The 25,543-nt window shown below is 47.9% G+C and overlaps 2 protein-coding genes across 3 annotated transcripts in view; both read left to right on the forward strand.

The window, feature by feature from the left end:
* Positions 1-2,496: 2,496 nt before the first annotated feature.
* PSMB5 (proteasome 20S subunit beta 5) lies at positions 2,497-8,423 on the forward strand. Its single transcript, XM_066627807.1, has 3 exons — positions 2,497-2,764; positions 3,877-4,183; positions 7,867-8,423. Exons 1-3 carry the CDS (start codon positions 2,528-2,530, stop codon positions 8,151-8,153), a joined length of 831 nt encoding a protein of 276 aa, XP_066483904.1. The 5' UTR covers positions 2,497-2,527; the 3' UTR covers positions 8,154-8,423.
* A 1,274-nt stretch (positions 8,424-9,697) lies between these two features.
* Positions 9,698-25,543, forward strand: part of LOC136651438 (HAUS augmin-like complex subunit 4) — a 38,726-nt gene continuing 22,880 nt past the window's right edge. The window contains exons 1-7 of one of the 2 annotated variants that reach the window (XM_066627815.1): positions 9,698-9,731; positions 14,632-14,977; positions 15,105-15,277; positions 16,871-17,140; positions 17,492-17,553; positions 20,443-20,546; positions 20,904-21,016. In XM_066627815.1, the coding sequence (XP_066483912.1) occupies positions 14,815-14,977; positions 15,105-15,277; positions 16,871-17,140; positions 17,492-17,553; positions 20,443-20,546; positions 20,904-21,016 (885 nt within the window). In that variant the 5' untranslated portion in view covers positions 9,698-9,731; positions 14,632-14,814. Of the gene's footprint in view, positions 9,732-14,631; positions 15,278-16,870; positions 17,141-17,491; positions 17,554-20,442; positions 20,547-20,903; positions 21,017-25,543 lie in introns of both variants that reach the window. The other variant, XM_066627813.1, reaches the window with a different exon arrangement.

The raw sequence follows: 25,543 nt of genomic DNA on the forward strand, positions 1-25,543 counted from the left end.
TTGGACTAGTAGGATGGGAGAAATTACTGCTAATGAGAAATGGCAGCTCCTTGAAGAGTGCACTTAAGGCATCTGAAGGAAACAAAATGAGAATATTAGCACTGGTGTTACTGCAGGTATTGTGGCAAAAAGGGAGTGTGACTGTGTTCTCAAAGGGGGGGCCTGGCCGGCTGAAATGAGAGACTTGCCTATGGCGAGAGATTCTTCGTATAAGTGCTAGAGACAGTACATTGTGTGTGCACAAAGCCTGTTGGCAGAGGACACATCCTGGAAGAGAAGAACTTCTCTACAAGGTCAGGCCAATGGTACGTTTTTCTCAGCTTCTATCCTTGTCAATGGCCAGTAGGATCAGCTTCAGTTTTCATCCCCCCACTGATTGTTTCGCACTAATTGAGGGTCCATGGCTATCAGAAGCCCCACCAGGCCAATCCCTATACATACCAGTAGCAGTGATGTGGTAGTGAGAGATGCATGTCACCCCTGCGCTCAGCACCCTCTTGTGGGTACTCTTAATGGCCAGTGGGAAAGATGAGAAGCTGCTGCCCCCACCAAGAGACGTGGCAGTGATGGCTGCTCCCCATTGTTTCATTTTCTGTCTCTAGTGTGTTTCTTTATCTCCAAGGGTTGGAGGGGAGCAGCTGCCAGTTTACCCATTGCTTCTGCAGGTAAACTGGGGGAGGTATTGGGGCCATTGCACCATGCGAACCCAGCGCCCCTGGGACTTGCCCAAGGCTTCCCAGCAACTTGGCACCAGAACCGGTTCTCCCCTGTTACACCTTGCCCCTGCCTCAAGCAAAAGCATGCTGCTCACATTATTTTAGTGATCCTTTATTCACACCAGAGCCAGGAGAACTGCAGGAACAGTGAACAAGGGCACAGACAGCTGTTGGGAACCATGAATGCAAAGCCTACCTCTGTCTTTTGGCTACCTGGTATGAAAAGGCTAAGCCATGTGCCCCATTAAAATTGGGTGCCAGCTCCACCTATGGATATCAGAAGGAGCCCTAGAAGTGTGCCAGCTCTCCAACTCTTTTGACTGCTTCCCCAATGACAGTCGGGAGGAGAGCTGGACAGTGCCTTCAACATAGCACTGGCATCTGCATGATGTGCAGGCTCCCTGGAGGGAAGTGCTGCCCTAGGATGACAGCATGGTAAATGCATGCATCCCGCACCATCACTGAGGCACTTTCTCCCAGTAATACCAGGGAATACATGGACGGGAATGTTGCAGGTGTTCCAGCAGCTGCCTGACACTTCTACTCACTGACCATGGAATAGCTGGAAAGATGGAAGGCATGAAGCAACTACACAGCTCTTTGTCCCTGCCTTTTACTCCCAAATTCTAACAATCAGACACTTAAGGGACCTAATTTGGCTAGTGCAGTGGTTCCCAACATTTTTCACTTGCCTGCCCCTTGGCAGCCTATTTCCATAAATTGTACCCCTTCTATTAGCAACATGTTGTAAGTACCCCTGGGAGTACAAGTACCCCAGGTTGGAAACAACTAAGCTAGTAGATTCCCATACTGCCTTGACAAGTCACCGCTGATGATGTATCTGTTTACTAGTTTGGCCCAGTCATAAGAACATGAGACCATCAGAAGAGCCCTACTGAATCATGCCATAGGCCCTTCTAGTCCAGCTTCCTGTATCTCACAGTGACCCACCAAATGCCTCAGGGAGCACACAAGACAACAAGAGACCTGCATCCTGGTGCCTTCCTCTGCATCTGGCATCCAGAGGCAGCCTACTTCTCAAACCAGGAGATTGCACATCAGGGCTTGTAACCTATGATGGACTTTTCCTCCATAAATCTGTCCAGTTCCCTTTTAAAGCATATTTAGGCCAGACACCATCACCATATCCTGTGGTAAGGAGTTCCACCGTCCAATCACACACTGGGTAAAGAAATATATATTTTTTGTCTGTCCTAACTATCCTAACACTCAATTTTAGCGTATGTCCTCTGGTTCTGGTGTTGCGTGAGAGGGAAAAGAACATCCCTCTATCCACTGCATCCATCCCCTGAAAGTCAGTGTTTGTTGCTGGCATCCTGTGGCAGTGAGTTCCACAGGGGAAAATAATGCCTATCGTGCATTTGGGTGGGGAAAGTTAATTCTCTTTTTGCTCCTTCCACTCTGCCTTTTCTTGACTTGGCCAGCTGCTCTGAGTGTTATGACATCACCCATCCCTTCCTTTCCCAACATGACGTCATCATTCTCCAGAGGAAAGGAAGAGGGCTGAAGAGGGCTGGAGGCATCTTTGCTTAGTCAGACCTACAGGTCTTTCCAGTCCAGCATTGCCCTCACCTAAGATGGCGTCCACGCTTTGACTCAATAGCAGACCACAGCACTTTGCCCTTACTCTAAATGGCGTTTCTGGCCTCGCGGTCAGACCACAGCGTGTAGCCGCACCACGAGTGCGCATGCGCACTAGATCTTAAGCCCTTGCCCGCACCCAAGATGGCACCCAGAGCCTATATAAGGAGGACGCTTTCCTGAGTCACGGAGCTCTGCCCTCACCCAAGATGGCGTTGGCCAGTGTCCTGGAGCCTCAGCTCCCCGTGAACCAGGCCGGCTTCTTCGGTCTCGGGGCCGGCAGCGAGTTTCGGCTGCCGGCGCTGGGCGCTTGCGGGAGAGGGGAGAGCGTAGGGGAGGCGCAGGCCTCGGGGCTGCCCCTGGTCCTGGCGCCGCCTTGTGCCAGCGCTGCTGCGGGCGAGGCCCAGATCGAGCTCCTGCACGGGACCACCACGCTCGCCTTCAAGGTGGGAGGGGCGGGGAGCTGAGTTTGGGGGCCTGGGCAGGCTGGAGGCCTGGGGTACTGAGCTTGGGGTCTGGGCAGGCCGGGGGAGGATGGGGGGCTGAACTTGGGGGTCTGCGCGGTCTGGAGGTCTGGGGTACTGAGCTTGGGGGTCTGGGCAGGCTGGGGGGCTGTGTTTGGGGGTTTGCGCAGGCTGGAGGTCTGGGGTACTGAGCTTGGGGTCTGGGCAGGCTGGGGGCCGGGGGGCTGAGCTGGGGGGTCTGGGGGTCTGGAATGGGAAGGTGTGGAAAAGGTGGAGGCCTACAGAGGAGACAGGGAACGAGAGTATGCTAAAGGGAAGGGTTTGGGAGAAGAAGTGTTTATCTGGGCATGTGGGTGCTTTGGCAGTGGAGGGCACTTGGGGGGGAACGTGAAGTTTGGTGTCTGATCACTTAAGCCAGTGGTTCTCAGACTGTGAGGTGTGGCTCCCCGAGGAAACCAGCCAAGGGAGCCTTGGCATCCTCACAGGAATCTGCCATCCTATACAATGTATAGGATTGTGGCCCTAATGGGGAGCCACAGCCAATGGCCCAGTAGGTCGCGGGAGTTGCCAGTCAAAAATATTGGGGAACCACTGACTTAGGCCATGGAATATGTAGGGGGTGGTGAACTTCCAGGAGTTTTTGTTGTTGTCTGTGGTTTGGCATAGCAACCACCCAGATTATGGGTAAATGGCATGGGCTATTCACCGACTTGATCAGGGGTGTCAAACATAAGGCCCCGGGGGCCGGGTGTGGCCCTCAGAAGCTTTTTATCCGGCCCTCAGGCTCACAGCTGCTGAGCAGTGCTGAGGTGTTACTGCTGAAAGGGTAGCCCACACAAAAATTGGATATCTCCCATATCTTGAAATATGATAAAGATTTGCATGTTTTTCCTTCTGTCATTTGCAGCTGATGAATTCCTAAGTGAGGAAAAAGTGCTTATTTTTGGTTATGACCTGTTTAATGACAATACTTCCTGCCCAACAACATCACTACTGGCCCTCAGCAGGCATCATGAATGCCATTCGGCCCTCGGTATAAAACGAGTTTGACACCCCTGGTCTTGATCCTTCTCTCTGCTTCCTCCTCCTTCCAGTTTCAGCATGGTGTGATTGTGGCGGTGGATTCCCGGGCCACAGCAGGTGTCTACATTGCTTCACAGACAGTCAAGAAGGTCATCGAGATTAACCCTTACCTGCTGGGCACCATGGCTGGTGGGGCAGCCGATTGCAGCTTCTGGGAACGGCTGCTTGCGCGACAGTGCCGCATCTATGAACTCCGCAACAAGGAGCGAATCTCTGTGGCTGCTGCCTCCAAGCTCTTGGCTAACATGGTGTATCAGTATAAGGGCATGGGGCTCTCCATGGGCACCATGATCTGTGGCTGGGACAAGCGAGGGCCAGGTGAGGACATCATGTGTTCCTGGGAGTTTCAGTAGTCCGTACTACCCTGTTGACTATCCTGTCTCATTCCCAACCAGCTTAACATGTTTTGAGTTTTCCTAGATGAGCCCAGAATAGTCCATTTACATGGATGTTAACTGCAGGATGTGCTTCATAGGGGAAATCTGTGGCCCTGCAAGCTGGATTAAATTTATCTGGCAGATACCAAGATTAGAGAAATGGCCAACTGATTTTGTCTGTCTGTCTGTCTTGGCTGTAGTTACATAGTACTCCTTTTTCAACACAGCTCCACTGCACAAGCTTATTTGCTAATGGGAACGTGGTTAGAGTTGTGCTAAGGAACAGTATCTCTAGACAGAAGTTGCCAACTAGCCTGCAGGCTTGACACTACCACTGCTGCTCTGATAGGATGATAGCTGTGCCCGCTCTGATTCTGCAAGTCTGCCTGGGCTAGGAGCAGTCGAGATGAGGATAGCTCTGATTTCCACATAGATGGTGGGTGTCTAGTCTCTTTTGGCCCCACAAACTGCTTTGTTTGGAAGCACATGTGAGTGTTCTCATTTAAATGCCTTAACATGTGGTGTTGCACCAGTGCAGCAGCTAATATACAAGGTCCTGTGTGGTGTTCTTTGCATTGCACACTGTCAGATCAGGCTAGAGATTATCAGGGTTTAAGTATTGCTTAATTTACATGGACCGTGCCAAATTTAGGTTCTCTCAGTTTTTGCGCTGACTGTAGCTTTCTTTCATAAATACCTTTCGTATTAATTGGTCTGGGGGCTGAGTGTTATCCACTGGTTACAACAACACAGGGACAAGCTGGGAGAGGGTTTTCCTGAAATCAATATGACTTGCTTCTGGGAAAATGTACTTGGGTCTGGGATGAACTTTAAGTATTGTCCTCTCCCCACCCCTTCATTACTCTGACACTGCTCTGAGGAATTTGTTATATTCTCCTCTGCATGCTTGTAATTTCACTCAAACTTTATCCTATAGTGCAGGGGGGTCCAAAGTTTTTGGCAGGAGGGCCACATCATCTCTCTGACACTGTCGGGGGCCGGCGGAAAAAAGAATTAATTTACATTTAAAATTTGAATAAATCTACATAAGTTTACATAAATGAATATATTAAAGATGAACTTATATGAATGAATGAAGGTCTTGCAATAGCTCAAGGCCTATAAAAGGCTTTGCACAAAGCAAGGCTGGCCTTTCCTTTGCCGCTGCTACTGCATCACTGATGTGAAACAGCAAGTAGTGGAGGGAGCCCTCATCCCACAGCTCACGGGAGAGGTCAAACAGTTGCCCTCACACTGACAGCAGTTGCGTCAGGCCAGTGTGGGCTCCAACAAATCTCTGGAGGGCCAGAGGCTCATTGGAGACTGGAGGCTCCCTGAGGGCCGCATTGAAAGGCCTCAAGGGCCGCAAGTGGCCCCTGGGCCGGGGTTTGGGCACCCCTGCTATAGTGCAGCTCTCCTTCCATCTCAATCTCACAGACATACATTGCATCTACTATACAGACTCTTCCCCCATCTATGTGGGAACAGAATGTTGGACCAGATGGCCTTGGACCTGATCTAACAGAGCTCGTATTGATGGATTGATTCACGCTTATATCTCATCTTTTATCATTGATCTCAAAGTGGCAGCGCCTTTTTTTTTGGAACTTCCCCCAGTAGGATTGAGAACTTAGCTCTTCCTGTTTGCTTTCGCTTTCTGCCTGGCTTTCCTCTTGTAATTAGTTGTTTTTAGGTTAAATGTTTGTATTTTGTGTTAATATTTTTAAATTGACTATTCTTTATTATTTTTATGATTGCTGTTTAGATTTAGTTCCTATTTTGGCATTCTCCTTCTTTCCCCAATGCATGCTGCCTTGAATGCTGCATTTATTTGGAGGGAAAGGTGAGATGTAAATAATTCAAATGAATAAAACAATTTAAAAATCCTTAAAATCAAACACACCTAAGAACCGCAAAAAGGAATTGCATACACTTTTCTCTAAATCAGTGCCTCCAGTCTCAGGACATCCCTTTATTTCCCTTTAAAAGTTCCCAAAGACATCTCTCTCTCTCTCTCTCTCTCTCTCTCTCTCTCTCTCTCTCTCTCTCTCTCTCTTCTCTCTTCTCCCCCCCCCCCGCCCCGCTGCAAGCCTTTGAAACCAAATTCTGAGGAGGGCATAACTTCCCTTTGCATGAGGCTACAGGATTTGGAACTTTGATGTGACTGTTTTTGTAGAAGGAACGCCAGTATTTTGAGTCTACTCCCAGTATTTGGAGTCTTAAGGGTTAGCAAGGTAGCTTGTTTCAGAAATATTGGTGCAGAATACTGGAAAACGATGATCTTGGAGGGATGGGCCTTCTGGACTTAATCAACATTCTGGAAGGATGATTAGAGAAGGGGATACTGGGGGTGGGGAAAGATGCTTAGGCCCTGTTTTAAGTGGATCACTATAGGAAAGAGGGGGAACTAGGTCTTAGGATTTTGTCCTAGGTCTTAGGACATCTCAAAAAGGATATAGTGGAAATGGAAAAGCTGCAAAAGAGAGCGACTAAGATGGTTACTGGGCTGGGGTACCTTCCTTATAAGGAAAGGCTACGGCGTTTGGGCCTTTTCAGCCTAGAAAAGAGACGCCTGAGGGGGGACATGTTTGAGACGTACAAAATTATGCATGGGAAGGATAAAGTGGATAGAGAGATGCTCTTTACACTCTCACATAACACCAGAACAAGGGGACATCCACTAAAATTGAGTGTTAGGAGGGTTAGGACAGACAAAAGAAAATATTTCTTTACTCAGCGTGTGGTTGGTCTGTGGAACTCCTTGCCGCAGGATGCGGTGACACCATCTGGCCTGGATGCCTTTAAAAGGGGATTGGACAAGTTTCTGGAGGAAAAATCCATCATGGGTTACAAGCCATGATGTGTATGTGCAACCTCCTGATTTTAGAAATGGGCTATGTCAGAATGCCAGATGCAAGGGAGGGCACCAGGATGCAGGTCTCTTGTTATCTGGTGTGCTCCCTGGGGCATTTGGTGGGCCGCTGTGAGATACAGGAAGCTGGACTAGATGGGCCTATGGCCTGATCCAGTGGGCCTGTCCTTATGTTCTTATGAAACTATTAGAAAATATCTGCTGTCAATAGTATTCAGTGCTGGGACCAGCAGACACTTGGACCATCTGTCTGAGAAGTTCTTGCCTATCTGGTACTCCCATTTTTTGTGGTTTCAGATACCTTGACTTGAGTTGCCTTTCCCAGTGTCATTATATAAGTCGAGCCTCTTTTTGCTCTGTCCAGACATTTGCTAGGGACTTGGTAGAATATGACCTAGCTGTACCATTGGGAGGAAAAAACCAACCTACTAGTCCTAAATGTGACAGTTTCTTCTGATATTGCATGTCCGAATCTGGCTGCACACAAGGCAGCAGCATGAGCAAATGTAATGCTAGGTCTGAGATGATGATGAGAGAAAAAGAGCTGTTGGAGAGGCTTAGCAGGCTGAATGTGCCTGCAGGCAGCTTGTTAAGAATGTGGTGCTATGCGGTGGCATAAATATTGAAAACACCTTTGCTGTGGATCTTCTGATAGTGGGAAAAATGAAGTGTGACCCTTCCTGCTGATATGACAATTGCAAAGAATTTGTAGAAAGCCCTCGTAACTCATACTTTCCTGCCCTGCCTTTCAGGCCTGTACTACGTGGACAGTGAGGGGAACCGCATCTCAGGCACTGTGTTCTCGGTGGGCTCTGGTTCTGTCTATGCCTACGGGGTAATGGACCGGGGCTACTCGCACGACCTGTCAGTTGAGGATGCCTACAATCTTGCCCGCCGTGCAATCTACCAAGCAACGTATCGTGATGCCTACTCGGGAGGCACAGTCAACCTCTACCATGTACGCCAGGATGGCTGGATCCGTGTTTCTAGTGATGACGTGGCCAAACTCCACGAATTGTTCCTTGGCACTCCAGCTTGAGACGGCAAACTGTGAGGGAAGGGGAGGGAGCAGCGCACTTGGGTCTGCAAGGTTCTCGGAGCTCACAAGTATAATGAGATGGAATTGCACGTCACCTGATGGGTTAATGAAGAACACTTGACCCACATGTAGGAGTGGGGCCCTTAGATTAGTGGGTGTGTGTGGCTGCAATTGGCTTGGGGGCCAGGGATGTTCATCTCTCACTTATGATCCATGTTTCCTGTAGCAAAACATTTTGCTTGTTCCAAATTAAAACTTTTACTCTCCAAATGTTTCTTGTCTTTACTTGGATGGGGAAGGGAGAACCTAGCTGTTCCAGTCCTGTCAGAGATGTTGTGTTGGCTTTGGATTCATTCCAGCGTAGGGAGACCCTGGGGGGGCAGGCTGACTGGCTGTGTGGGCATGAGTGCTTGGGCACGGGAGCTGGGAGATAAATGTCTCTTGAAAGTTTTGTTTCTAGGCAAAAAAAAAAAAACACAGAAGGTCAGCTATTCCCATAGGCAGTGAAGCATGCACTTCTGCAATACCAAGGGGAAGGGGGAGTCAAATGGCTGTTAAATGGTTTTCTGCTCCCTGACAACAGCCCTCAATTCTTGCCTTTCATTATCCTATTTTCCTGTAGCCATCTGCTGTCCACACACCATAGGTCATGGTAGTTCCTTGTTCATCACAAGGGTTGCCCTCCCCTGTACTTCTGTTTGCCGTTTACAATATTACACACTGGCCCCCTCATCATTCTAGTCTCATTTAGCAGAAATGTTGCAAATACTTTTATGCACTGTCGCATCCTTTGGTTCCCACCCAATTGACATGAAGCCTGTGTGTGCAGCACATAGAACCTAATGTGAACAGAAAAGGTTATTGCCAGCTGCAGGGCAGCAGAGATGGAGGGAACAAGGCAGGCCAATTTAGAGGTGTGGTTGAGTAGGAGAGTTAAGCAACTGCACACACGCGTGTGCGAGCGCACACACACACTGCCTACCCACCCCTTCCTTGCTTAATGCCTTTTCCTTCCCCAGAGCTGTCCTCTATGCTGATGTAGGGAGAGGAAAGAAATGGAAGCATGGTCACAGCAGAGAAAAAAAAAGTGGGAGAGTTAAGTATAGCTACAAAAAGGCTAAGGCAGGGAGAAAAAATTGCTAGAAGGATGAATTACTAGGACAAAGTAGAGGAGGTGATGGAGGTAGCATAACAGAGCTTGAGGTTAGGCTGGAGAAAGTCTGGAAGGCTACTATAAAGGTTCAACAGAGCATGAAAACACAGAAAATTAAAACATGAATATGTAGGGGAAGAATCAGGGACAGTGCAAATGGAGCAGCTGGAGGAAGAGAAATAAAGAACGGCTAGATTGTACATGTCCAGGAGAGGAGAACATTGGCAGTGCCTAGCCAGTCTAGGTGTCCCCTGCTGGGGCCCTGCTCAGGAATGCGTGTGCAGCTTTGGTGTGTGTTTGTGTGCGTGCAGGAGATTGGCCAATCAGGGCAGAAGGGGGGAGCATGGGGGTGTGGCGGTTGGCAGCAGGGTGCACATCCTTCCCCCTTGCACACACACGAATACAAAGAGCTGCACGACCTTCCAGTATCCTTTTCCCAGGAACATGTGGGAGTGGGACTAGAAGGGGGAAAATTGGGGGTGGCAGAGGGATGAATTGAAAGGGGAGGCACCCCAATCATCCCTTGTTGGTTGGGCCTTACCAGGGAAATATACGAGAAGGCGGAGAAAGCGTTGAATGTGACAGAAGAAGGGAGGGAGGAAGTGAGAGAGCAGGGATACGCTTTGCAAAAAGATCTGTACATGTAAGGTTAGACTGGATTGTGGATTTATATACAGGAAAAATAGGACAGAGGAAGTTGCAGCACAGTTTTTTGAACGACAGGAGACACTTGCTACGGAATACTTGCCTTTGAAAATGCTTCAGTCACCATGGACTTTAAAAAACCAGGGAAATAATTTCCTACTTTATCCAATGGGTAAAGTGGGAATTTCTAGTAAGAATAGATAGTTCTTAGTGGTTGGTAAATATTCCAGGTTACTTAATCCTGAATAAAAGAATGCAACCTCTGGCATGTTGATGCCGTGGTATATATGAAGATAGGCAAAATGAGAAGAATATTAGTGAAATAAATGGTTGGTTGAGAGTGCAAGTACTGAATACCAGTTAAGAACACACAGGGTGTGTTTCTATATGATCAGCCTGGTAGAGAAGTCGTGCATGCGCTTGTGTGAGAAGTGAACGCAATCCAATGTACCTTCTCTTGTTTCAAGTTTAATCTTTCGTTACTAGAAGAAGAGGGTGGCTAGAGAGTTACAAGTGCTTATTTAATATCTTACTTAATATCACAAGGATGAATGGCTAATCTATGTTCACAAGCTGTGCATCAATACTCTTTTTGTTCACAGAGGCAGGCTGGCTAAAGGGTGGATTTTTCCTGCCTTAATTTTCAATCTGCATTAGTCACCAGATTTCAGAAGGCGTTGGAGGTCATTCTGGACTTCTAACAAACATAGAATAAAAGTATATTCTAAAGTGTATGTGACTTATGGTGTCATAACCCTGAAGGAACCACATAGGAAGACTTGGGGCACAATCCTATGCATGTCTACTCAGAAGAAAGTCCTATAGTGTTCAATAGGGCTTCCTCCCGGGAAAGGGTGGATAGGATTGCAGCCTTATCTGCTAAACTGGAGAATGTGAACTACTATGCTTTGTGTGGTAAGATTTTGTTTGGAATTTGTGAAGCAAGCTGTTTTGTGGCCTGCAGATAAAATAAAAAATGGCAATAACTGCTCCTTGATGGTGGATGTATCTTGCTTTCCTGAGGAAAGTGTGCAAGGTTTGTGACATTGAAATGAACAATGTTCGGGCTGATAGGTCATGGTCAAATAAAGTGAGAATATTTTATTGTGTGTGTGTTCTGAATGTTTAATGTTTGGTTGTTGTTTCATATTTCCATTATCTATGCCAATAAAGGTCTTATGTATGTATGTATGAGAACAGCTTTATTCGACTGTGGCTATCAGCCAAACAGTGTTCATTTCAATGTCACAAACACCAGCTGTGAAAGCCTTAGTAATTATGGGCAAGGTTTGTGAGGTTAAATTCAGAAGGGAAGATTTGATTTATTGAGGCAAGAAGATGCCTCACTCTGAAGTTGTTGTCTTTAACCCAGACTTGCGGTGGATGGAGAGGCAGGTGAGGCAGAGCCTCCCCACCGGAGTCCTTCAAAAAGCACGGCCACTGTGGGAGGTGCACAAGCACTCTCAACCCGTGCACATTGTGCACGGATTGAGAGTGCTTGTGCACCTCCCATAGTGGCAGTGCTTTTTGAAGAACTCTGGTGGGGAGGCTGTGCCTCACTTGTCTCCCCACCCACTGCATGTCCCTGGTTTTCACATGGGTGACCCTATTGTGATGGTGGTAAAAGGTGGTGCCTGCCCAGCACCCAGAACCTAGCAGGTGATGCCTCACGCATGTGAAAAAAACGTGAAGGGAACTGATGCAAGGGCAGTCATTGCTGTTAGTGCTCTGGTCTGAATGAATTTGTCCAGGGGGGTCTTAGCGTGACCGTGGCCATCTTGGCCTTTGATTCAGCCATTTTGAGGAGATGCCTCACTCTGAAGTTGCTGTCTTGACATGGGTGATCATCTTGTGGTCAATTATGGTGGTAAAAGGATGCTTGCTGGGGTCTCGTGAAAAAATCATGTGAAGGGAACTGGCGCAAGGACAGTCATTGCTGTTAGTGCTCTGGTGTGAATGAATTTGTCAGGGGAGTCTTGGCGTGACCGTGGCCATCTTGGCCTTTGCTTCAGCCATTTTGAGGAGATACCTCACTCTGAAGTTGTTGTCTTGACATGGGTGATCCTACTGTGGGCAATTATGGTGATGCCAGATGGGGACTCGTGGAAAAACAAAACAAAACATACAAAGGGAATTGACGTAAGGACAGACATTGCTGTTAGTGCTCTGGTGTGAGTGAATTTGTCTGGGGGGTCTTGGCATGACCGCGGCCATCTTGGCCATCGCTTCAGCCATTTTGAGGAGATGCCTGACTCTGCTGTCTTGATACGGGTGATCCTACTGTGGACAATTACGGTGATAAAAGATGCCAGATGGGGACTCATGTGGAAAAAGAAAACAAAACATGCGAAGGGAATTGACGCAAGGACAGACGTTGCTGTTAGTGCTCTGGTGTGAGTGGATTTGTCCGGGGGGGGGGGGGTCTTGGCATGACTGCGGCCATCTTGGCCATCGCTTCAGCCATTTTGAGATGCCTGACTCTGCTGTCTTGACACGGGTGATCCTACTGTGGACAATTACGGTGATAAAAGATGCCAGATGGGGACTCATGTGGAAAAAGAAAACAAAACATGCGAAGGGAATTGACGCAAGGACAGACATTGCTGTTAGTGCTCTGGTGTGAGTGGATTTGTCCAGGGGGGTCTTGGCGTGACTGCGGCCATCTTGGCCATTGCTTCAGCCATTTTGAATTGTCTGGACAGCACTTGAAGCCATGACAACCTTTTTGGGGGAAGTCTGGTGGTGACACTGGGGACTGTCAGTGTAATGTAATGTACGCTTAACGGGGACTCTACTGTGGGGTGCTGGCAGAGGAGAGCCTTCAGCCACACACTGGGCTGGAAGTGGCGGCCATGAAAAGAGCCTGTCCTGCTCCTCACAGATTTCCCTCAGGTGCCCCCTTCTCCTCCTCTGCCCGCGTCCCTCTCCCAACCCCCCTCCCAATCCAGCGCCACAGTTCGCAGCCAATCGGCTGCCTCCTGCTACTGCGCACTAGCCAATCAGCGAAGACTAGGAAAGCGGGGGGGGGGAGGCGTTCTGTTTGTACACGGCGCTCGCGCTCCTTCCTCCCTCGCGCGCTGCACACGCGGGATGGATTGCTGTAGAGGGCGCAATGTTAGCATGTGGGAGCAGGCTGCATGCAAAGCGCGTGGCATTTAAATGTGCAAATCAATGCAACTTTTGCATGCATGTATGCATGAATATATGCATGCATATAAAATATTTTTTATTTTATTTATTTTTATTTTATAAATAAATATTTTTTATAAATAAAAAAATTAAAATAAATAGCAAATAAAATAATTTTGCTAGTAACATTTTGCATGGAAGGGAAATAGGATAGCAATAAGCTAATGGCGAGGGGGGCAGCTCCCATTTTCCCTGCCCTTGTTCCAGCCTTCTTCCTTCCCCTCCCCCACCCACAAGCAATGAAATGCTATTTTTAAGTGTTATTAAGTATTAACTGCTATTATTAAGTCATTAAGGACTACATTTGCACGTGATCCGCGACAAGCTTTGCAAGTACTGAACATGCTAGTTCAGTGTTTTTTGAAACTTTTTAGCACCGGGACCCACTTTTTAGAATGATAATCTGGAAGTGATGTCATTAACCTTGGAGTGATGTCATGGCCAGAAGTGACATCATAAAGTAGGAACGTTTCTAATACCCCACCATATCACAAAATCAAATCAATCAGCTAATTAAAAGTTTACAATAGGTGTAAGTTTATAAATTTACCTAAAATAAAGAACCTTCTTAACTGTCCCAAGCAGTTGCTGCTCTTTTTTAAAAAATATCCCCAAATCTCCCGAGGCAGCACCAAGTCCAGTGGTGTAGCTAGAGGGGGTGCAAAGCACTAAGTCTTGCAGGGAGCCTTGCCGCAAGGTGCGAGGGGCCCTTACCCCTCCCCTTCAGAGCCATTCCAGGCAGCAGGAGCAAAATGGAAGTGTACAGCTGGCTCCGAAGGAGAGGGGAAGGGGCCCTTGCACGCTGCAGTGGGGCTCCCTGCAAGACTCAGTGCTTTGCACCTCTTCTAGCTATGCCACTGATCAAGTCTAATTGGCTTGTGACCCACCTAGTAGGTCCCGACCCACAGTTTGAGAAACACTGTAGTACCTAGTTCAAAGCCAAGCACACTCAGTTTCTAGTTCCTCTGCAAAAGCAGATGAGCACAAAGAAGCTTTGCACAGTGTGAGCTGTCAGAGCAAAGCAGAACTTATTGCAGGATCTTGGCAGTTCTACAAATGAATTGCAAGTGAGCTTTGCAGAATCTGAACTGCTAGCTCAGAGCCAGGTTCTTCTTGGAAGATTCTCCTGGCGAGAATAATCAAGAGATGTGAAGGCTGAGGCTCAGATTTGACAGGATTTAAGCTGTGAATTGTAGGACAAGCAAGCAAGATGACAACCCAGTGCTGAACCTCAGAGTACGCTGATGATGTTCGTGGCCTTAAGCATAAACTTTGAACGACATCAGGTTGCACGCACGTGTCAAGGGACTTGCCTTACTTCTCTTGACGTTATGGGTAGCGAGTGACAGATTTGTATTGGGGCAAGACCCTAACTTTGTGTATTCTGAGCTTTCAGAACAGATACGTTCACACACAGGTCCCTTCACACCTTCTCTAATATGGCTGTCTGCATTTTTATTTTCCTTAATACAGGTACTCCATTCACCTCAGCATAGCCTAGTGTCTGCTTCTTGGTAGCAGTGCTATGGGCCTGCCTTCAGTGTGAAGCATCCATCTTGCTTTCTCCACGAGCAACAGCTGAGAGAATTGCCCAGAATCCTTCATAACTCCCTGTGTTGTCATGTCATTCAGTGCCACCATCTTGTTCTCTCCCCCCAATTCCACAGAGGCTAAATGCTGCTGCTGCACCTGCAAGCAAGAGCCAGGAGCTCAGGCAACTGGTCCGCCGCCGCCGCCGCCACCGCCTTGTGCCCCCATCACTGTTACCGGGACTGGGCTAGCGGTGCAGTCTTCAGACCAGCTCCTCCATGTAATCTACCAGCGCGTGGAAAAGGCGGTGAGCCTTGCTGAGGTGGCACTGAGCCTGGCCAAGGCCAACAATGAGGCCTTGAGGCGACTGGAAGAGGAAGTGGGGGCCCTGCGCCAGGGCCCGCTTCTCAAAGCTAGCCCCCCATGTGTTGCAGAGGAACGCCAAGAGGACAACGAAGAGGAAGAGGAGGAAGAACGTGAAGTGGAAGGTTTCAGAAATGGTGTCCAGGTGGTCATTGAAGAGCTGAGGCAGCTGGGAGCAGCGGCAGGGCCCCTCGGACACTTGGGTTTCTCGCCTGTGCCGCTGGGAGCTGGGGGCCTTGGCGCGGTATGTCAGCTGAGGATCATGGGCTTCTTTGTCCTCCCCACCCCACAGACACACACAGTCTCCATGTCTCTCTGGTCAGGCACAGATGGCTTCATGAATATTTGAAGGAATCTCTCGCCTTTCCTGCCAAAGACCTGCTCAGGAGAGAGGCATTCTGGGAGTCATGCCAAGCTCTGCCGTTGTGGCCTGGGGTTGAAGGGCACTGGCAAGAGCTGAAAGCGTGTGTGTCTATATGATCCCAAGGCTCTTATGAGAGTGGTGCCCAAGCCACTAGTAGCGATTAAGGCGCACTGGCAAAGTTGAGATAAGGGGGAGAGGAAATTCTAGGAATGTTTTCACATGCAACACGCCTTAGCCTCTCACAACACTGTTTGTGCCAGGTGTGGATCTTGTCGATAAGAGATTCAAAATCCAATATAGGTTCTGGCCAATGTAGATTTTACACCTGGTGTTACAGACTGTTGTAATAATAAACATTCCCATTTGTGGAAATATACATAGAAAGACCAGTAAGACAGAGTGGCCAAGGAGGGATTGAATTAGAGATCTAGGCTGTAGTCCTAAACATGCATATTTGGGAATGAGTTCCATTGAATTCAGTGCAAATTCTGAGCAAACATGCTTAGTATTGTGCTGTAGCCAGTGGTATACCTGGGGGGGCAAGGTGTGCAAAAACCCTGGGTGCCAGGCTTGGGGGTGGTGGTGCTGTGCTTGCCCCCAGAGGCCTCCCTGGCCCTCAGAATGCCTTCTGGAGGCCGAAAATAGTCACTTCTGGCTTCTAAAGTGATGATTTTTGGCCTCCAGAAGGCCTTACAAAGTTTCCTGAGGGCCAGAGAGGCCACACATTGCCTCCCCGGCCTTCAAAACACTTGCGGGGGAGGCAGCGGATGCAAGGGGTGGCACCTTCAGATGGGGGGGTGGCACCCCTGGGAGCGTGCCCTGGGCAAGGCAGTGGCCAGGAACGCCACTGGATGTAGCTGCAAGCTGAGACAGAGCTGTGGATTAAGGTTTAGGGACCACATAGCAACTGGAGCAGAAGGCTGGTGTTTGGGACTGAGTTGGAAACCTTCAGTCTCGAAAGACTATGGTATCGTGCTCTGAAAGGTGTTTCTGGAACAGCATCTAGTGTGGCTGAAAAGGCCGATTCAGGAGTGACAATCCCTTCCACACTGGGAGCAGGTGCAGTCTGTCCCTGGCCTGTCTCCCTGGCTATGGGCCTTCCTTCTTTGCCTCTTTGCCTAAGTCTGTTGGCCAAGTGTCTCTTCAAACTGGGAAAGGCCATGCTGCACAGCCTGCCTCCAAGCGGGCCGCTCAGGGGCCAGGGTTTCCCACTTGTTGAGGTCCACTCCTAAGGCCTTCAGATCCCTCTTGCAGATGTCCTTGTATCGCAGCTGTGGTCTACCTGTAGAGCGCTTTCCTTGCACGAGTTCTCCGTAGAGGAGATCCTTTGGGATCCAGCCATCATCCATTCTCACGACATGACCAAGCCAACGCAGGCCTCTCAGTTTCAGCAGTGCATACATGCTAGGGATTCCAACACGTTCCAGGACTGTGGGATATCAATATTGTGGGTTGTTTCCCCCTCTTTTTCAGGTAACTGAAGAATCTTCCACAGCAGACATCTCCATGCAGCAGGTCTACACCACACCTTCTCCTGCCCCTCAGATGCTTCCTCAGTCAGCTGTACAGCCCTTGGATGATCCTTCTCTCTCCTGCTCAGAAGTTTCTCCCAACAGCACCACCCTGGAGGATACCATGCTACATGGGGAGCCACGTTTCTCATTGGGCTTTGCAAGTGTTCCCTGTAGAAACCGAAGTATCGGACAGAAGAATGCCAGGCGCAAGAGGGACCTGGTGCTTTCAGTGAGTTCTCTTGCTTGCCTTCTTGGAGGAGCTTGTCAACACAGTCCTAACCAACGTTACAGTGGTGATGCATTTGCAGTGCAGCCCTGCAGCAAGGGAATAAACGTCCCCTACCTTGAGGAGGCCTCTGTGACTGCCCCCCACCACAGTATGCAGTGCACACCCCCATTGGCTTGGCTGCATTGGCACTGTAAAGTTGGAAGGAACTTGGTCTAGAACTAGAGGCTCAGACACTGTGGATCTTATTTTTATTTGGGGGGGGGGAAGTGCTATGCTCTTAATAATTTGGGATTTTTAGAGTTATTGTGGTTTGCTTTCTGATCTCCCTAGTCTTTCTGTTTCCTCTCCCAGAAACTGGTCCATAATGTCCACAACCACATTACCAATGACAAGAGGTTTGATGGTTCTGAGAGGTGAGTTCTGGTTGGGTTCTAATTCAGTATTCTGCATTGCATTGGCATCCTTCAGTCTCAGAAGGCTATGGTATTGCGCTCTGAATGGTAGTTCTGGACCAGAATGTCCTCTCCAGAGCGCGAAGCCTGGGTAAAGTAGATATGGAGGATAGACTGTTTCCCATGCAGCAAATCCCCCCTCTCCATGTCGCTGAAATGGTCCAATGGAAAGGCAGAAGCCAATACGGTTGGTTCCAGCGGTGTTGCAGGAGTTGCCAGAACGTGACTGTGTTCAGCCATGAACTGCCTCAGGGACTCCGGCTCCGGATTTTGCCTCGAGGTTGACTCCTGAAGCCTTTTCCATAACTGGATGTAGCCACAAGGCAGTGGAGGTTTGGGATCAGAGTTTTCCTTCTCTCAGAAGAGCTGCCTTCCCAGGCTATCGAGTCCTATCTACCCAGTGGCTGTTTAGTCGCCTCTTACTACAAGTACAGCCAAACTGAGGGCCTATTCTTATCCCCAGCCCCCAGGGGTGACATCTGGGATGTTAAGACTTGTGTGTGAATTGGATTAAAGTGAGGGAGAGGTGCGCATAGTCAGTTCAATATGGAGTAAGAATTATTATGCTGTCAATAACTGCACAGAAAGGGGAATCTCAGCAGATGTAGCTGTAGACATGGCAATCCTCGTTCATCCACAAATGAACCCCAACATCCTGATCTCTAGCCTTTCCCACTCCAGTGGTGTAGCTGGAGGGGGCAAAGTGCTACGTTTTGCAGGAAGCCTCACCACAGCTTGCAAGCGATCCCTTCCCTTCAGAGCCATTCTGAGTGGTGGGAGCAAAATGAAGGCAAATGCCTCTGTTTTGCTCCCTCTGCCTGGAATGGCTCTGAAGGGGAGCGGAGGGGCAGATTGCACGCTGTGGTGAGGCTCCCTGCAAAATGTAGCACTTTGCACCCTCTCTAGCTATGCCACTGCCCCACTCCTCAGTTATTAAGACCTTGCCATATATTCAAGTTTGGTTCACTTAGATTAGTTTCCCTTTAACATATTTTAATCATCCTTTGATAATGACATAATAATCCTTTGATAATCCTTTAATAATCCTTTGATAATGAGTTGTACTAAAGAGGCTCCAGGTACTTGCAGAGAGCGTCTATCCAGAATCGCAGTGTGGATTCCGAGCCAACAGGTCCACCACTGATATGGTATTCTCCCTTAGACAACTGCAGGAGAAATGCAGGGAACAACGACAGCCACTCTTTATAGCCTTCATAGATCTCACAAAGGCTTTCGACCTGGTCAGCAGAGACGGCCTCTTCAAGATTCTCCCCAAGATTGGATGTCCACCCAGGCTCCTCAGCATCATCAGATCCTTCCACAAGGACATGAAGGGCACTGTTGTCTTCGATGGCTCCACATCAGACCCTTTTGACATCCGAAGCGGAGTGAAGCAGGGCTGTGTTCTTGCACCAACCTTGTTTGGGATTTTCTTCGCTGTCCTGCTGAAGCAGGCCTTTGGAACTGCAGCAGAAGGCATCTATCTCCGGACCAGATCAGACGGAAAGCTCTTCAACCTCTTCAGACTGAGAGCAAAATCCAAAGTCCAGCTGAAATGTCTGCATGACTTCCTCTTTGCCGACGATGCAGCTGTCACTACCCACTCTGCCAAAGATCTCCAGCAGCTCATGGATCGTTTTAGCAAGGCCTGCCAAGATTTTGGACTGACAATCAGCCTGAAGAAAACACAGGTCATGGTTCAGGATGTGGACTCACCTCCCTGCATTACAATCTCTGAGCATGAACTGGAGGTTGTCCATGACTTTGTGTACCTTGGCTCAACGATCTCCGACACTCATTCTCTCGATGCCGAGCTAAACAGGCGCATCGGTAAAGCAGCTACCACGTTTTCCAGACTCACAAAGAGAGTCTGGTCCAACAAGAAGCTGACGGAACATACCAAGATCCAGGTCTACAGAGCTTGCGTCCTGAGTACACTTCTGTACTGCAGCGAGTCATGGACTCTTCGCCCACAACAGGAGAGGAAACTGAGCGCTTTCCACATGCGCTGCCTCCGACGCATCCTCGGCATCACCTGGCAGGACAAAGTTCCAAACAACACAGTCCTGGAACGTGCTGGAATCCCTAGCATGTATTCACTGCTGAAACAGAGACGCCTGCGTTGGCTTGGTCATGTCGTGAGAATGGATGATGGCCGGATCCCAAAGGATCTCCTCTATGGAGAACTCGTGCAAGGAAAGCGCCCTACAGGTAGACCACAGCTGCGATACAAGGACATCTGCAAGAGGGATCTGAAGGCCTTAGGGATGGACCTCAACAAGTGGGAAACCCTGGCCTCTGAGCGGCCCGCTTGGAGGCAGGCTGTGCAGCATGGCCTTTCCCAGTTTGAAGAGACACTTTGCCAACAGTCTGAGGCTAAGAGGCAAAGAAGGAAGGCCCATAGCCAGGGAGACAGACCAGGGACAGACTGCACTTGCTCCCGGTGTGGAAGGGATTGTCACTCCCGGATTGGCCTTTTCAGCCACACTAGACGCTGTGCCAGAACCACCTTTCAGAGCGCGATACCATAGTCTTTCGAGACTGAAGGTTGCCAATACATATGATAATGACAGACTGTAGAAGGTAGATTCCCCTAGTACCTCTTTTACATAATTATGGGTGAAGAGGGGATTCTAATCAACATTTGTGATTATAAACAAAGGACCAAGTGTATTAGTTATCTAATCTTGCATGTGCTATCTTAAAGCTCTGGAGTCTGGTTTAGCCACCTTGCATTCCCTAATTTAACTCATTAGATCTGACACAATTTTATTGGAGTGAATTGCTGGGATATGTCAGGTGCTGAAGTGCTTCAGTGTTCACTTCGTCTCCCTTCTCCCTCTTTTGTAGCATTAAATCTTCATGGAATATCTCCGTTGTGAAATTCTTGCTGGAGAAACTGAAGCATGAATTGGTATCAAATCACCACAATTATACTGACAAAGAACTAAAAGGTAAGATGGGGAACAATAAAAATTCTTCACCTGTTTCATTTCTGGCTTTTATTGCTAGAACATATCCCAAACAGAAACATTTATCTTTTCTCCCCCAACTATAATCCTGTTTGTGTTTTAAAGGCACCTGTGTATTTTGCTAGGATTGCAATAAAAATTACACCTTTAAGGAACATCTTTTCCATATTTGAAAATAAACACATTTCTCAGTGTTATCTCTGGAACCTACTGATGACATTTGAAATGCTGACTTGTTTACATACACACTGGCTCTATATCCTCTGTTCACTCATCAGGAAGGTCCTGTCATTATCTGCTTTCCATGCCTGTGTTCCCCCTCTTTTTGTTCTCTGCCAGGTGCCTGTGTAGCCTACTTTCTGACCAAGAGACGTGAATACCGCAACTCTCTCAACCCCTTCAAGGGGCTCAAGGAGAAGGAGGAGAAGAAGCTTCGCAGCAGACGCTATCGGGTAAGGCAGAACTCAACAATTTTGCAAGCTGCTATTGGGGTGGCATTAACTCAAGAGGTCTGCACTGCTAAATTAACAGTCAAAAAGAAATTTGTTACACTTTTAACCGAAATACATAAGTCTTATTTCAAGGAATTTGTAAACAAAGAAAAACACATTTAACTCAGAGGCGGAGGAGGAAACGACAAATAATATTCTCACACCTAAAGACACACAAAAATCTGTTCTACAGATGAAATAGTAGATTCAGTGCCATGTCAGCTTAGTACTAGTGAGAAATGCTACACCTGTTCAGTCAAATGACAAATATCATGAAATAAAGCATCCTTCTTTGTGGGTCCAAACCACTGCAAATACTTCCCGTTAGTTTCAGCACATAAAATTTAGTTAAAATGTTAATAATTGATGTTTCCTAATTAATATATACAGTAATCAGGATTTACTTCTTACCTTACTCATATCATTTGAGTGCTGACTCTTAAACCAACTTTACTCAGACTAGAGGCTCTGCTCAGTTTAGTGGAGTTTACATATAAAGGTTGGCATGCTGTGAACATTTACTTATGAGTAAGTCCCACTGAATGGGATGAAATTTTTCTGAGTAAACAGGCATAAATCTATGGCACATTTGTTTAGGATTGCCTTGTAGTCCAATCCTAGGCATATTTGTTTGGAAAGTGCATTCAATGGAACTTACTCTACCTTGAAGAGAAAATTTAACAGCTTTTAATGGTGACTGATTTAATTAATGAGCATGATCTAATAACTCTTCTGATGGAAAGAAAATCCAGGTCCCATTGACCCATGTACCACTCAACATCCGTACAATACCCCACTCTTGGGTCCTGGCACATGATGTAACAAAGAGCGACAAAGGAGGAGGGTTGTATTTGGTTAAATGGGAGACAATTGGTGTGGGAGAAAGAAAGGTCTTAGAAAGTGCAACTTGTTTTATAGAGACATCCCTATGATAACTGGGGGTGATCTTATAAATTTAGAAAGCTTTGATAGTGATTTAGTAAGTGTCATGAATAAATACATGTTAGGCCTAGGTTAGCATGTGAAGCCTGAACCAAACTAAGACAGTGTAATGGAGAAGTTGCTAGCAATTCCCAGCTGCAAGAATGTGAGTAAATAAACAAAAGGATTGTTGTCTCTCCTTTGCTGGCCAGAAAGGACAGATAACAAGAATTACAACCCATTGGAATGTTTAGCACCTTAGCAGACAGAGAAACGCCTTAGCAAGCGTGATGGAGTGCAGCTGTGGATCTCCAGTTGGGAGGGGTAAAGAACTATGAGAGGTTAGCAACCAGGCCAACTTCGAGAAGGTTCTGTTCCTCAAGGGTTCTGATTGGACAGTCTAATAAGGATGAAGTCACCTCAGTACTATTAGCATAAGAATAATAATAATGAGTGTCATTATTGGGGGTAAGAACATAAGAACATAAGAACAGCCCCACTGGATCAGGCCATAGGCCCATCTAGTCCAGCTTCCTGTATCTCACAGCGGCCCACCAAATGCCCCAGGGAGCACACCAGATAACAAGAGACCTCGTCCTGGTGCTCTCCCCTACATCTGGCATTCTGACTTAACCCATTCCTAAAATCAGGAGGTTGCGCATACACATCATGGCTTGTACCCCATAATGGATTTTTCCTCCAGAAACTCGTCCAATCCCCTTTTAAAGGCGTCTAGGCTAGACGCCAGCACCACATCCTGTGGCAAGGAGTTCCACAGACTGACCACGCGCTGAGTAAAGAAATATTTTCTTTTGTCTGTCCTAACCCGCCCAACACTCAATTTTAGTGGATGTCCCCTGGTTCTGGTATTATGTGAGAGTGTAAAGAGCATCTCCCTATCCACTCTGTCCATCCCCTGCATAATTTTGTATGTCTCAATCATGTCCCCCCTCAAGCGTCTCTTTTCTAGGCTGAAGAGGCCCAAACGCCGTAGCCTTTCCTCATAAGGAAGGTGCCCCAGCCCCGTAATCAGCTTAGTCGCTCTCTTTTGCACCTTTTCCATTTCCACTATGTCTTTTTTGAGATGCGGCGACCAGAACTGGACACAATACTCCAGGTGTGGCCTTACCATCGATTTGTACAACGGCATTATAATATTAGCCGTTTTGTTCTCAATACCCTTCCTAATGATCCCAAGCATAGAATTGGCCTTCTTCACTGCCGCCGCACATTGGGTCGACACTTTCATCGACCTGTCCACCACCACCCCAAGATCTCTCTCCTGATCTGTCACAGACAGCTCAGAACCCATCAGCCTATATCTAAAGTTTTGATTTTTTGCCCCAATGTGCATGACTTTACACTTACTGACATTGAAGCGCATCTGCCATTTTGCTGCCCATTCTGCCAGTCTGGAGAGATCCTTCTGGAGCTCCTCACAATCACTTCTGGTCTTTACCACTCGGAAAAGTTTGGTGTCGTCTGCAAACTTAGCCACTTCACTGCTCAACCCTGACTCCAGGTCATTTATGAAGAGGTTGAAAAGCACCGGTCCCAGGACAGATCCTTGGGGCACACCGCTTTTCACCTCTCTCCATTGTGAAAATTGCCCATTGACACCCACTCTCTGCTTCCTGGCCTCCAACCAGTTCTCAATCCACGAGAGGACCTGTCCTCTAATTCCCTGACTGTGGAGTTTTTTCAGTAGCCTTTGGTGAGGGACCGTGTCAAACGCCTTCTGAAAGTCCAGATATATAATGTCCACGGGTTCTCCCGCATCCACATGCCTGTTGACCTTTTCAAAGAATTCTATAAGGTTGGTGAGGCAAGACTTACCCTTACAGAAGCCATGCTGACTCTCCCTCAGCAAGGCCTGTTCGTCTATGTGTTTTGAGATCCTATCTTTGATGAGGCATTCCACCATCTTACCCGGTATGGATGTTAGGCTGACCGGCCTATAGTTTCCCGGGTCCCCCCTCTTTCCCTTTTTAAAAATAGGCGTGACATTTGCTATCCTCCAATCTTCTGGTACTGTGGCCGTTTTGAGGGACAAGTTGCATACCTTAGTCAAGAGATCTGCAACTTCATTCTTCAATTCCTTAATAACCCTTGGGTGTATGCCATCAGGGCCCGGTGACTTATTGATCTTTAATTTATCAATGAGGTCTGAAACATCTTCTCTTTTAACCTCTATCTGACTTAACTCCTCGGTTAGGAGGGGCCGTTCGGGCAGCGGTATCTGCCCGAGGTCTTCTGCCGTGAAGACAGATGCAAAGAACTCATTTAATTTCTCTGCCATCTCTAAGTCTCCTTTTATCTCCCCTTTCCCTCCCTCACCATCCAGAGGGCCAACCGCTTCTCTGGCGGGTTTCCTGCTTCTAACATATTTGAAGAAGCTTTTATTATTCCCCTTAATGTTGCTGGCCATGCGTTCCTCATAGTCTCGCTTGGCCTCCCCTATCACCTTCTTACATTTCTTTTGCCACAGTTTATGTTCCTTTTTATTCTCTTCATTAGGGCAAGACTTCCATTTACGGAAGGAAGCTTCCTTGCCCTTCACAGCCTCTCTAACTTGGCTGGTTAGCCATGCGGGCACTCTCCTGGATTTAGTGGAACCCTTCTTTCTTTGCGGTATACACCTCTGCTGGGCCTCTATTACTGTTGTTTTAAGCAGCCTCCATGCACTCTGGAGAGATTGGACTCTTTTTACCCTCCCTTTCAACCTCCTTCTAACCAGCCTCCTCATTTGAGGGAAGTCCGCCCGTCGGAAGTCAAGGGTTTTTGTTAGAGATTTGCCTGGTATTCTTCCCCCAACGTGCACGTCAAAACGGATCGCAGCATGATCACTGTTCCCCAATGGCTCAGTAACGTTTACATCTCTAACCAGGTCCTGCGTACCGCACAAAATTAAATCCAGAGTCACCTGTCCTCTGGTGGGCTCCTTGACTAGCTGATCTAAGCCACAGTCATTTAGCACGTCAAGAAATCCGGTTTCCTTATCGTGACCAGAACACAAATTGACCCAGTCAATATGAGGATAATTGAAGTCCCCCATGATTACAACCCTGTCCTTCCTTGTCACCTCCCTGATCTGTTTCCTCATTTCAAGGTCCCCATCAAGGTCCCAAGGGGTGTGTGTGGGTTCCTTTTGGACAGAGTTGTGTGTGCAACATCCTGCACGTGTGTGAGCTCCATTGTCCATCATGGGCACCTGGCCTCATAGGTAGTCCTGGAGCTAAGAGATCTACAAGAGTAACTGACCCAGGTGAGAGATAGGTATTAATAGAGATAGCCAGCTAGCTTTATTATTTTATTGCTGATATGTTTCCTAGATGTCTATGCCTCTAGCATTTGCTGCCTTATTGTAGAGTGTAGTATAGTATAGTATTGGCAACCTTCAGTCTCAAAAGACTATGGTATCGGTCTCTGAAAGGTGGTTCTGGCACAGCGTCTAGTGTGGCTGAAAAGGCCAATCCGGGAGTGACAATCCCTTCCACACCGGGAGCAAGTGCAGTCTGTCCCTGGTCTGTCTCCCTGGCTATGGGCCTTCCTTCTTTGCCTCTTAGC

Source organism: Tiliqua scincoides, chromosome 5, assembly GCF_035046505.1.
Source record: "Tiliqua scincoides isolate rTilSci1 chromosome 5, rTilSci1.hap2, whole genome shotgun sequence".
Classification (NCBI taxonomy): Eukaryota; Metazoa; Chordata; class Lepidosauria; order Squamata; family Scincidae; genus Tiliqua; species Tiliqua scincoides.